A 14,434-nucleotide genomic window follows, 5' to 3' on the forward strand; every position below is an offset into this window, starting at 1 on the left:
GCCTCAATTAAGGCTTTTGTTTGCAGTGTATAACAAGCTATTAATGTTTCACAAGGTGGCAGCAGAGCAGCTTTTACCATAACCTTGTTAATATTTTTTTCTGGGTTAATATGTGATTAATTCCAGCCTTATCCTGCGACTCTGTATGCATCTAGTCTAGGATGGGCTGGGTTCACAATCTCAGTCAGCAAATCATCCGACTAAAGCTATCTTAAGCCCTGTTTACTCAGCATTTCCAACAGCTAGTATCTGATTTCCCCAATAAAACCATCACACATCCAGCACGGCAAAGCACACGCTCACACACGGCAATTACATACAATCATTGCCGTATACTCATTAAAGTGTGTCAATGCATCTATGCTGTATAAAGAAATGCCGATACTGCAAATTCTGACGTTTTGGCAGGGCTATTGTTAAAACGTATGTTCAGGTAAGCGCAGTCTATACAGAACTTCAGAAGCTTTCAGACAGCACAAGATGTGGCCCTGTGTAACCCATTCATTTCTAGTTTTACGGCAGCTGTTAAGAATGTATTAAAGGGGAACTCCCACCAAAAAATCCAGTATCAGATAAAAACCTTTAAAATCAGTGTGCATTTTTCTTTCACAGTTCTACTTTTTGTTGCGTTCTAGCTGTGTTATCGTAGCACAATCGCCAAACACCATGATTCTTCACCATACTACTTTGTGGTAAGCAATAAAAGGGCTTAGTCTTAATCATACAGCATGACCCTCTGACTATGACAAGTATTTAGATGAAAAGTGCACTGTACAAGCAGGACTTCATTAGCATTGCCATAAAGAATCGGCTCAGTGTGGTTTTTAATCAGGGGAAGTCACTTAAAATATCACTCATTGGACAACAATGACAGCCTCTAGGTCTGCAGATATTGGTAGTTCATTGACAAAAACCTGGATTGTTTTTATTTTGTGCCAATATATATACCGTATTTGCTCGATTATAAGACGACCCTGATTATAAGACGACCCCCCAAAATCTGAATATTAACTTATGAAAAAAAGAAAAAGCCTGAATATAAGACAACCCTATAGGAAAAAAGTTTTACATAGCTACACGGGTAATTACAAACCCTGTAGAGTTAACTAAACATATACTAAGCAAGTCAGATTCTGGCTGACAACAACACAACTGTGTATAGAATTTCCACCACCTGGAGCATGGCCATTGCAATGAGCTGCAGAACATGATGACCCCATTTCAACGCATTAGTAGAGTATCCCAATAAGGATATATGGATATATTGCATTTTACATCTTTATGCGATTATCAATTTATTAACGATAAGGCAAGCCAGGAAAAATAAATTGTAATTTGCGAGCATCCGTTTAACATGACTCACACATCCTCAATTATAGTTACACTGGCACAGCCGTATACTTTATCAGGTGGCACTCCTTACTTCTGAATACACCCACTTTGTAAATATTAATAAGAATCAGTTATGTTTTCCACCAGACAGGTTTAAACACTACATAGCTCAGTATCTGAATGCAGGGAATTTGAATAAACAGAGGGAAAAATGTCGTCCCTACGATACTCATACTTTACTTTGATACTCATCTGCATGTACAGAATTTGACTCTAATGCAATGAGTATTTACTCCATGTAGCATTATTTCACGGCATTGTCAAAAACGGACACCTTGTATCAGAGAAAGGACTATATATAAAAAAGCGATTCTGATAAAATGTTTGGCGTCTAATAATCATAGCAATCGTTGAATGGCCTAGTCGGCAGCATTAGTTGCTATGGTAATGAGACCCCTTTTCTTAGCATGGGAATCATTTTATATACATAACCCTCAAAGTGTACATGGGGGGGGTAGTTACATAGGTCAATACTGCTGCAAAGTTTTCTAAGAAGCCACAACGACAAGCAATGGAATGTTCCTTTAAAAGCATAATCCAAAATGCTTTATATGCTGTTGGAATTGTGATTACCATCGTATAGCTGAAGAAAACAGTCGATGCTTACCATGGCTCTCCTTAATAAAAGAAAAGCATAGTCTCAAGGCTAAGGTAGATAAATGGAACAGTTGCAATTACAAGCACTAATTGCGATGATTAACCAATCAATCACAGTCTGATATCCTTTCCACAGCTATGCACTGGATCAACACAACTTTCTAAATGTGAACTCAGCAGAGCACATAGCACAGCTCCATAATATATGCAAAGCAGGCGATAACGAGATATTTCTCCAGCTAAATACATTGAAGCAGAGAGGCATTGGGTAGATATGGACGGTGTGGACATCACATAGGACGACATAGATTCTCTAGAATGTTATTTTATTGTGAAACACGAAACAAAGCAAAATGCTTTTCTCCTAATAGGGGACATTGTTGCAACTGATCACAATCCGATACATTTATTTCACACAACTTTTCTGTACATAAATATGGTAAAGTTATTCCAGCCTTCCTTTTCATAGCAGAATGTTTCAATGTCAAGAAACCATCTGGGCATTGAACCACCTCCACTTTTTAGACACTACCTAGCATGCCAGTGCCATGGACAGATCACTACTTGTTAAATCCTGAAATCAAATGCTAGGACACAATTGTGGGAAAGTTGCATTACATTTATAGAGCGCCAGTAGATTCTGTAGCTCTATTAAATAAGGAGGGGGATTAACAATAATATTGAAAGTGACAATATACAGTCACACATTTAAGATGTATTAGTACAGAAGGAGAAGAGCGACATACTCTTGTGAGGTTACAATCTATTAGGTGGTTGAGTGGGGAAGGAGAGGATGATTTGATTGTTCCCTTTCAATGTATCTGCAAGTGCACGTAGGGTTTCATTATCCCAAGTAATTTTTTGTTTTAAATGGGGGAACAACTTTAAGATTGTCTTTTCATTAAACTAAATACAAATCTGGCTGAAAACTTTAATGATTAGTATTGAACGGGAAAAAAACCCAAAAACTATAAGGTCATTGTGGGATCTGGTGAGAAACAAAGAGTGCCAGTAAGGGGTTTAGTAGTGCTGATGAGTCACAGCGAGTCAGGCAATGCTTTTACATTTATAATAGATTGCCTGAAAATGTTAAGCTTGTTGCAGAAGTACACGTCTTGTACCAATCCCCTAAGCACTACCACAAACTTAATTCCCCAGGCTTGGCAGAGGCATTCTCCTGTACCTTAAAGGGACAGTCTATTGTCCGTAACAGCCATACAATAGAAGAATCCATATTAAAGTACTCTGTTTCTTCAAAAATAAAAAATAAATAAAACTGCCCCTTTCCTCCATGAGCTGACATTTCTTGCTGCTGATTGGCTGTTTTAAGCTGTCAATCAGTGGCAAGAAAGTGATCCTATTGAAATCACCACAGCTGACAGGAGGCGAGTACATTACATGCAGAGAGATGCATTCAGCAAAATATTATATATATATATATATATATATATAATAACATTTTAGCAGTCTAGCATTATGGCCCTGCATATGTTGCTAAAACGTACAATCAGAAAACTAGTGCAACGGCAACACAGATATCTGGCAAGAGAAACAGGGAAGGGGAACTACTCTGATTTAAGGCCAATTCCTCAGACTTTAATTCCACATACATCCACCAAGGTGTCTAAATTAAGGGCTCTGGGCAGCATTTACTCATTTTGTTTTTATGAGTCTATACATTTCCTTTCTGTTAATCTGTTTTAGACAAGGCTGGACAGTACATACTCGGCATGTCCTCTTGCAAATGTGTTTCAGGCTGCTTCACCACTAGACCACCCGACGGTTTGTGTCTGAATAAAGGCAGCAGAGAAAGGGTTACAAATGCGTGCCGTTTTTACATCACATTTTTTGCACTAGAAACCACTGCTGATCTATCTCCAGCATCATCTGCCATGAGTACAGGAAGATGCCTTACAAGAATAAAAAGTCACAACTGTTCCTGCCTATGTACAAAACTCACTGTAGCACGGATATGTTGAGGCCAAAAAGACCTACCAATGTTGGAAGTTACAGGCAAATTATATATATATATATATATATATATATATATATATATATATATAAGTTTAACAGTTTAAAAGACCCACTGGAGTCTATTGAGTGCATGGAGAGACAAGATTAAGACAATCTTCTCTGTTTACCTACCCTGGTTTCCCTACACAAAGCATTATAATTTTTTAATAAATGAAAAAAAGACAAAAGGTTCATTAAAAATAGTCTAAATTATTAAAATTTGCCAACAGCATACATGATGTATATAAAAAAATATTTAACCCCACTAGCCTATTACCCTGCACTCGTCCAAGATATAATGATTGTGATATATACATCAAACAACAACTGTTGATAAGCTATGTGTTAAATGTATTTTATGTAATTTTTTCAGTTTTGTCTAATTGTTTTTTGTATATTTATTTTTGTTCTGTTAAAAAAATAAATAAATAAATAAATAAGGGGGGATATACCCCTTGGAATAAAAAAAATTAACAAAAAAAAAAATATTTAATATGCAACAGTATTATTCTGAAGCATCCATATAAAATGTTTGATGTACTGAACAGCTCTTTAGTAATTAAACGGTTGTTTTGATCCTTTTATTGAAGATACACTCTTGAGAAGAATTTAATTAAAAGAAACATTTATAAACCTTTTTGGATAGCAATGTTTTCCAGTATTTTATAGTTACAATTAACAGGATGCGACAGTTATAAAGATTTGTTAAAAAGGTAATAAAAAAACAAAAATAAAAAAGTTAATTTAAATAAAAATAATATTTTGCCTATTGTGTAATGTTGCATGATCTATACAGATGGTAATCCTAAATAACGATTTAATCATGTCTTAAAAAAATATCCTCTCTCCATCTTACCTAGGGGGGGTATATATTTTCTTAACATACGCCAACTCCCAAGTACTTAGTAGAAAAATAAAAGTAGGAAATGTTAAACTTAAACAAAAGCGGTTTCCCCTGAGCTTACTTAAACATGTGCATGACCCCAGCTATCCCATAACATATAGTTTAACAATGAACACTCTGTTGCTCATTAATTACAATATCCCAGAACAGGATCATGTGTTCCTTAATGAAAACCCAAAGAGTATAAAAATGGATACGGGATTTTGCCAAGTAATGGTTAATGTTATAAACAGTTAACTACCTGCATGTTCATGATGATCCAAACAAGAACAGTTCTATTTTTTCCAGGATCATATAAAACATCATCATACACATTCAAAACATATCTGTATGTAAAATATCCAAGGTTTCCATTAAAAACCCCACAGACAAATACAACATAAAAGTAGTTGAAAAGTCGACAAGAGGTCTCTTAATTTATAGCAGATGTTTTAATCTTTCTGAAGGCCAAACAGGATTCTGATCAGGGAGCAGTCTTTGTGGCAACAGACAATAGGCAATGTTATCAAAAGAGAAATAAATCAAAAACAATAATCTCCCTAATGATTCCGTTCACTCTGAGCACAATACCTATTGAATTTTTGTAATACAAATACATTTGGCCATTGTCAATCTTCTTCTAAATAATTCCAAAAGTGATTGTTTTTGCATCTTCTGAATTTGAGTTTAAAAAACCCCAAATATGTTTGTTAAAAACATAAATCACATTTGGTTTTGCATAACGAAATAGATGGTTGCAAAGGGTGAATGTAACTATCTACTGAAGAATAGAACCAAAGTAAATTTAAATTAAACTATCATACTAAAGTTTAAGATTCAACATGTTCTTCTCCCATACACTTTGTTACGTATCTTACCCAGAATGCTCCAAAAATTGGCTAAGGCCCAGATTATACGCTTTACTTGCAAAAACAAAATCCCCAATCATTATAGATGGCAAGCCTTATACAGTTTACAGTTTTCTTTGCTCTCTGTCGTTCTTACTCATCTGTGCCACTGGCACACTACACTGCTGCATCTCAAAGAAAGGTGTCTGTGTTGTTCCTTGAGAATTATTCTGCAGGCCAAGAGGAGCCTGTGGCTTTAAATGTATGTATGTATGTATGTATGTATGTATGGTACGTACATACATACATACATACACACACACACACATACACACACACAGAAACGGGAGCGCACAACCTAAAAAAGCAAGGGCATACACATTCAGATTCCCGGGTTGCTGCTGTAATAAAAGTCACCAATAAGTACACAAAACAAAGCAACAATTCAGTGCATGCCCAGTGAACACCATTCAAAAAACACCTCTAAGGCATAAGTACTGTGTATTCCATCACACTATAGGGTCATATATTGGCACTACCCCAAGTCTGGGTCCTATCTAATTTTTCTTGCCCAGATTACTTACCAAGGAGCTGAGTCAATGGGTCAAAATACAGCGCAGTCCCACTGATTCAGCTCTTTGGTAAAGCCATGAATAAATACCTAGGGGAAATTGGGGGTACTGTGACGTAGTGGCGGGCTAAGCAATATATGGCCATATCCTTGACGGAACGCTCAATATTTATGCCTTAGATAGGTGTTTATTGAATGGTGTTTGCTGGGTATACTTTGTCCTTTAAATGTTATAGGAACAGTTATGTAATAAATACATAAATAACTGTACGAGTCTCTGTCTAGTGTGGTAACTGTGGAAATAAAAGGCAATGCATGCATCAAACCAATTCATATTTGAGAACCAATTGATAAAACAGGGAACTTGATGTTCCTTGATAGCATCACACAGAAGGCAGGCAGCGATGCGTGCCGAACCTTATCACACTCTAGTCTACCTCTAGAGCCATCTGCAAAAACAAAGGAAATGAAACTTCATTTGTGGTTAACTCCCTATTTAAATTTGCTTCTAGTAACATTTATTAAAGTCTTTTCGCCCCGCAAAACTTCGCAACACTGTAAAACTATGTTAGAGAGTATCTCTTTGTTACCTTACTAGATAATGCCGCTGTGTACAATTTACATACCTTTAACAAGGAACAGCAGTACTCAAACTGAGTTCTTGTGAATTTAGCGATTGGCTAATCTTTTAAGACGAAGTCGTATGGAAAAATATTTTTCCCCATTAGCATACAATACAGCGCTGAAAAAAGTGATGTAAGCATTGTAAAAAAAAAAAAACATTTTATCACCTTTTGTTTCAATAAGCTTCCTTTGTCTGCAAACCTAGAGGCTGCCATTGTTGTAAAGGGACAGTAGCCTCGCTTTACAATTAAATACTTTCCTCCATAGAGTTTCATTAGTCAGACTGCCTGATTGTGTTATTAAGACCGAGCCATTCACTTGTTTATCACATGGAGTATGACAAGAAGGTTACGTATATAAGAGACTGGGCTAAGATAACAGAAATATAAAAAACATATATATGGTTAATATGCAGCTCCTTCACGATATTATGCAAAAACTAGAATTGTTAAAAAAAAAAAAAAAAAAAAAAAAAAAAAAACACCTTTTAAAAAAAAATAAATCTGATAGAAGTAAGTTGGTGAAAGATCTCCCTTAAGTACCTTTAAGTAAGCAAATACGTGCAGACTATAAGTCAAATAGGCTGTGCAGTTGTCCTTTAAGTATTTTTTTAACTCACACAAATGATAAGTCAGCATACAAGTGGACTCAGAATGCTGAAATCTCACATTCTTCAATTTTCAATTAGTCTTGGTATTGCTACTTCACCAAAGACAATATTATCCCAACAACATTTCATCAGTGCAAACAAACTAAGCAAATTTCTGGGACACCCCATATTTCCAACAATCCTTTTTTCTTTGTTCAATAAGGAAGCCTTTATCTACTAATTAAAGCATTGTTGCCAAATCTCAGAATATTGCAAGTGAGAGAAAGCACAGAAAATAGGAAGTTGTATTTACACCTACACTAGAATTATATAGGCGTGTGTATTAAAGAACATTCAAGTCCATTCTCTTGTAGAGAAAATGTTTGATTTGGAGTTAGATTTTTTTTTTTTTTTTTATCACAGTTACACCATTAATGTATCTGCAATAATGTGGTTCATATATAACTGTTGTATAGTATATTTGTCCTCGGCTGTGTACTAACTAAAGCAGCCACAAAGCAATTTTTACATCCAAGTCAGAATCATTTTTATGATAATGATGTTCAGGTTTTTTGTTTTTTTTTTCCAGAAACAAAAGGCCACAGGACTGCCACTCAGAGGGAGATAAGTTCCCTACTCATTCATTTATGTCCCATGGGTAATAAGGCTTATTGTATGTTGGAGTAAAAATTTGTAACTAACTGGGTTGCAACGAAAAACATCCACATTTTGGTTGAATGGCGAGAACACTAGCTATTGTAATTTGCTATATTTTTTATAGATTCATTTAGAAGAAATGTAATTCGGTTTTCACTATTTCTATTGTTTCCGTAAGCCTTTTTTTTTCCATATTAGAAAGACAAAAATATATCTGCTACATAGATTATTGAAAAAGAAAAGAATAATTTAAACAATGCTACTGACAGGTTTCATAGAGTATACGTATTATATATATATATATATATATATATATATATATACCTTCATCCAACTTTCCCCCCACTGTTTCTATGGCAACCGATCACTCTGAAGGTTTATTTGTGTCCCATATTTGATCTTTTTATGATTTACCTCTGACAACTTGGTGCAATAACTTTACAGTTTTAACAATCATATCATCTTGCATTAGATTCCAAGAAATGTTTTAATAACCAAGAGGTGGCCAAAGTTTAACACATCAAAAATCCCAAGAGCCCCATTCTACCTGTTGTATATAGGGAAAAGGATTAGCCAACCTTCAACTCTTCATTATCTTTTAAAATCCTTCTTTGCCAGCCTATATTAGTAACATAGATGCAATGGTATAAAATAACATGAGATTCACAGAGGGCTGGCCTTTAATAAGCAGAATCTTCAATGACAGCTCTGAAATACGATGGATTTTATTTTAAACTGTTAAGATGTGGAAAACCGCACATATTCACTCTATTTCCATAGTACCCAACCTCAGATCATGGGTCATCACTCTTTCTTCCCCATTATAATTAACTCACGATTTGGGGAAATGCAAATTACAAAGCCAAGGCAGAGGTTTATAGGGACAGCAAGACTCACTCAGAATCCCAGACATTTCTATGTGAAGAGTCGGCAAACAGGATTATAAATCAGTGCTGGAACAAATCTGGCTCATGCTTCCTTACACAACAGTTTGGATTCAGCAAATACTAGAACTGGGAAGGCTTTCTACAAGCTTTTGGAGGGTTTATGCGGAAATGTTTGCAAATTCATCCAGTAGAGCGTTTCTGAGGTCACCCACCAAAGAATGCCCCCCAACTGTCCCAATTTGGTGAGAAGGGGCAGAGGGGGGGGTAGTGAGAAGGGACAGAGGGGGGGTAGTGAGAAGGGACAGAGGGGGGGTAGTGAGAAGGGACAGAGGGGGGGGTAGTGAGAAGGGGCACCAGAGGAGTAGTCCGCACAGGGCGCTAGAACACTTAAGGCTGGCTCTGCCTGATCTTAACCACATTGTGGAATTGTGACCTTAACGGAGGCAAGTGAAGCCTGTAGGATTTTGGAGGAATTTTGGTGTGTGTGTGTATATACTGTATGTCGAATGGCCAATAGTATACAAACAACCAGGTGTCAGGACACAAAGGGTTAAATAAAAAATCTCAAAGTTCGTAGTCCAAAAGGGATAGCCGAAGGTCAGGTACACAAAATGGGTAAAGCAGAGAAAGCGTTAAGCTACTGATACAGGTACCAGCTAACAGCTAAGCAAAGAGAACAAAAGGCTTTTATGTTTGAATTTGGCTCTCTCTGATGACATCATTCAGTACAGCCACACCCCCTGGAAGAAGCCTGCATCAGCCGTGTAGGTGAGCGGAGATGCCACAGAGCTGAGGTGACGCCTCTCCGTCCGTCTGCTGATGGCAGCGCGTGAGGGATTGTTCTGCAGTGGCGATAGCTGTGACAACCATACACCCAACTATATGCCTGCAAAATCCCAGACTTTGTGCAAGTGTACCGAGAAGAACTGATGCTTTTGTGAAGGACAGTCACGTCAGCTATTGACTTGATCACGATTTTTCTTCCAATCACTTTTTATGTTGTTCAATGAGAGGGTCAGAAGCTTCATGTAATTTAATGACATTTTACTTTAATGAGATAAGTGGCACAGCTTCCCAGCAGAAGTGGTATGGGATAGGCATAAAGTTATCCTGAATCTAAAATTATAGATTATCAGGAAAAATGGTGAGACCAGATGGGCTGAATGATTATTCGTCAACAGATTCTAGGTTTTTATAGGATGCAGGATGATTCTTAAGCAACCAATGTGCCCTGGGTATATTTACAGATTTTTTTTGAAAAATCAATATAATATTCATAGAATAAATCACATTATAAAGTTATACAAGGTTTCTCAAGGTGATAACAAGTATTTCTTCCTGCTTTAAAAAAGTCAGCACAGAGTATGTTCACGGTCACACACACAGCTGTGTTAGCCTAGAAACCCTTGACTTGTGCTGCATATTGTTTAGCTTAAACTATGTAATATGAGAATATCATTACACATCTTGGATGGCTGCTTCCTCTTATTCTTTTTAAAAACACTTCAAGGCAATCCTAGTGTTTCTATAAATAAAGGTTTAAGATATAGACAAAAGTAAGCAGACTAAAATAGTTTATATAGTCAGATATTATCAATATGGAAAATGAATGGTAATAATAATTAAAATAATAATAAACATTTCTAAAGACTAACAGAATTGTAGCTTATTCTCATTAATTACCAGTTACAAGTCTACAAGAAAAGGGTTAAAATAGCAAGAGGCCCATTGCATGAATGTTTATTAACTCATCTGCCTATGGAAGGGATATAGGTGCTGTGTTCTCCCTGCAGGGAAGCAGGAGCTCTGTGCTTGCAGGAGTTCCAAAAGAACACAGGGTTCTGATGTCATTCCCATGAAGCATTACTGATCTCATATGCCACCCACCACTAAAAGCAGCTGAGACAGAAGTTACAAGACAAGGAATAACTAGTTACAAACCTATTGGTCATGTATTATTCCTGTAAGAATGCAAAATAACAATGTTTCAGAATCTTGTAATACATTTTTATTGGACTAACAGTATTTTATAAATAAATAAAAGATGAGCTTTCGGGAGTCCGAGAAATGCTTTTGACTTGATAAAGGGAGGAATCCCGACAGCTCGCCTTTTATTTATTTGTTTTTTAAATACTGTTAGTCCAATAAAAAAGGTATTACAAGAGTCTGCAACATTCTGTTATTTTGCATTCTTATACACTGGACTAATACGGCTACTCCAAACTCCTGTAAGAATAAATTCATTATATCTGCATATGAGCAGTTAATTGTTGGCCATTGTTGGTCGACTGGCCCACTACACCTTACGTCTCCATTTATCTAAATGCGTCTTTATCTACAAACTCCTAGCACTTCGGAATGTTTGCATGGGAGTGCACAATCACGAAACAGCAACTAGAAATTATTTTCGGTTTTACCTCTTTGCTTCCTCTAGATGACACAAGTACTCATAGGCAATATTCTGTCTTCTCCTTTCATCCATTTCCTCTGCAGAAAGCCGCTCATCATCAACGATGGCTGGAAATAGCAAAAAACAAAGTATAATCATATTAACTATAGGGAAAAGCCACTTTCCAAAGAAAGTACCGTAATATTCAGCCTTAAATATGGTTTGTTAAATATGTCCATGGCAGTCTACAGTCAAATTCAAAGTTCATCACATTTTAGGTACATGGTATGTGGGTTTACCTGCTCTAGCTCTGCAGACTTTGACTTTACTAATTTTTATAATGAAACACCTCCTTTTGTTTATTTTATGGGTTTTTTACATCTAAGTTTGCCAGGGCTGAGTTGTACACAGAACTATTCAATCTAGAGGTAGGACTAATGAGTCAATCGGGCACTAGCGAAACATCTGTTATTTTTGGATCGCCAATCTCCAAGACAGCTATATTACTAGTACTCTATTTAGTAAAATCAGCTCCAGCTGAAACTAACACCAAGAATTAGTTAAAATTTTATGTAAATAAGGTGTCAGGTCTGGAAAAACAGATAAAAGATTTAGCTGAGATGCTTTGGTCTTTGATGGTAAATGACGATCCAAACTCCCTGAACATAGGGACCAATGTCTTAAATGAAGAAATACGACATTTTGCCCCTAATAAAACATTTACCAATATTTATTGTACTAAAAATCTTTTATTTTAGAATCTAATTTTTTTTTGTAAGTTTTGAATGATAAGGCGCACCATCAGATGTATCTAGGAAATTATGTTATACATTGATTTGCTGCAGAGGTGGATATCAATAATTGTGTTCTTTGGTCCAGATTAAGGGGGATCCCCTAAATTATAAAGATTACAAAAATGACTTCAGGTCGACACAAAATGATGCCATATGCAGTGTGACTGCTCGGGAGCGAGGGTGGGATGAGTGTTTTTCCTCTTCATTTACATATAGGGTATGGAGACCCTCATGCTTTTCTCAGCCTTTGTAATGAGATACCACAGTCAGGTATTTCTGTTATTCATCTGCCTATGATAATCATTAACAGTGATAGGAATTAATAAGGCATTTCATCTTTCCCCTTCCCCTTTAGTAGCTTTCCTGAAACATTCCAAGCCCTCGGCAAACCACCATCTGAAGAGAGACTCTTCCAAGAATCAAAAAACCTTTCCTGAAACATGCAAAGCTTTCTGCAAACCACCATCTGAATAGAGACTCTTCCAAGAATCAAAAAAACCTTTCCTGAAACCATCTCAAGGCCTCTGCAAATCACCATCTGAAACCATCTCACGAGAGGCTCTTGTGAGAATCATTTGGACTTTGCAAATTTACTAATTCATATTTTGTATTACGCAAATGGGACATTGTTTCTTTTAACCTCTTAGCAGACAACTGTGCAAGGATTTAAACTAAGAACGGCACCACTAATCAAAATACTAAGATAGTAACCAATTGAATGAATTCACCTTATTTAATCTAAATACATTATCTTGGTGGATCCACCAATTGTGTACACAAAACCCTGGCAGACCTGAAGCAATTTAGAAGGAATTTGCACTTAAAACAGACAGTACAAATTGTCAATAACCCACGTGAAACAATAGAGCAATGGACCAATGATCCATATGTTCAGCGGGTGAGGTTTTATCACAAGAAGAAAAAAAGAAGTTAACTTTAACCCACTGTGAATTTGCTTCCAGTTTTAACTTGAACAAACTCACTAGTCCAATGAGACGGCAAATTCATGATCAAGGATAATTTTGGTTTCTGGAGACAGGTTCCAATCTGTTTCAAAGGGGACTTAGCACTGGAGCTCAGCTTGGTGGAAAGTTACTGAAGTTCCATCCAGTAAAAAAAAAAAAATGCAAGTTAAGCAACATGTGAGAACTTTTAATACAAGCTGTGTTGAATTGTGGGGTCCAAGACTGTGGAGGATCCAAGCAACATTTGTCAAAGGTTGGGTGCATTAATTGACTTTATTGTGCACTGTGATGGGGCAGGCAGCAGAGAACTTCTCATGCAAAAATGGCTGAGCTGGCCCTGTATACTGTAGTTAAATCACTGACATGATTTCCAGACCTTTCCACATTATATAAACAATTTGGCTCATTCATCCTTGCAGAAGACTTATTTGCGGCCAGACTTTTAAAATACACAGCAAAGTCTAGAAAAAAATGTAAACTTTCCTGCAATTGCACAGGTTAGAGAATACACTTGAAACATGCTTAGGGAAGTGCATATTGTTTAAATAATTTAACACGCATTTTCTGCAGTCTCTATACACATTGGTGTGATTTCTATGGATGTAGAAAACCGATACACTCATATCCAGCAAACATTCTGAGCTCCCAGAAAAAGGACACCTGTTGAGATATAAGGGATAGTGGCATTTGGGTCCCCAAAACAGCCTATACATCCTAAAGAGGAATACTTGAGAGGCATAGGGCAAGCAAATTATTGGAGTTGTAGTTCAACACAATGAAATTAGTTATTTAATGCTACTATCTAAAAAGTGTTTAATACTGCACATGTAGGATATGAAGGCATTGCTTGGTAAAAGCTAGCTGGTTACTGGTCTTAAAGAACATTGGGCAGTTCTAACAACAATTATTAATCTTGGACAATATCAATTTATAGAAAAATGAGCTGAAAAAAGAATGGAAAGATTAAAACTGTAAAAAGCAAATGCAATGATCCTTGATTGTAGCTTACAGATTTGCTGGTAGAGAAAAATTAAGACTGATTTACAAGTCCCTGTCTGCTTGTCCTTACAGATGCTGAGTGGGAGTATGTGATATTTAAATGCGTAATATCCACTCTTCATGTGAACATGTTATTTATTCTTTAATGCTACTTTGAAAATCCCTGGTAACACAAAAATTAAGATCAAAACATCCACATTGATTCTACCCAATGAGAAATCTGTGA

At 36.4% G+C, this 14,434-nt stretch overlaps 1 protein-coding gene across 1 annotated transcript in view; it reads right to left on the reverse strand.

The window, feature by feature from the left end:
• Positions 1–11,570, reverse strand: part of LOC149276079 (ras GTPase-activating-like protein IQGAP2) — an 86,800-nt gene extending 75,230 nt beyond the window's left edge. The window contains exon 1 of the mRNA XM_089503917.1: positions 11,479–11,570. Within this exon, the coding sequence (XP_089360043.1) occupies positions 11,479–11,543 (65 nt within the window). The 5' untranslated portion in view covers positions 11,544–11,570. The remainder of the gene's footprint in view (positions 1–11,478) is intronic.
• Between the last annotated feature and the right edge of the window lie 2,864 nt (positions 11,571–14,434).

The sequence above is a fragment of the Sceloporus occidentalis genome, unplaced genomic scaffold (assembly GCF_023333645.1).
Source record: "Sceloporus occidentalis isolate IW3139 unplaced genomic scaffold, rSceOcc1.0.p SCAF_248, whole genome shotgun sequence".
NCBI classification, from domain to species: Eukaryota; Metazoa; Chordata; class Lepidosauria; order Squamata; family Phrynosomatidae; genus Sceloporus; species Sceloporus occidentalis.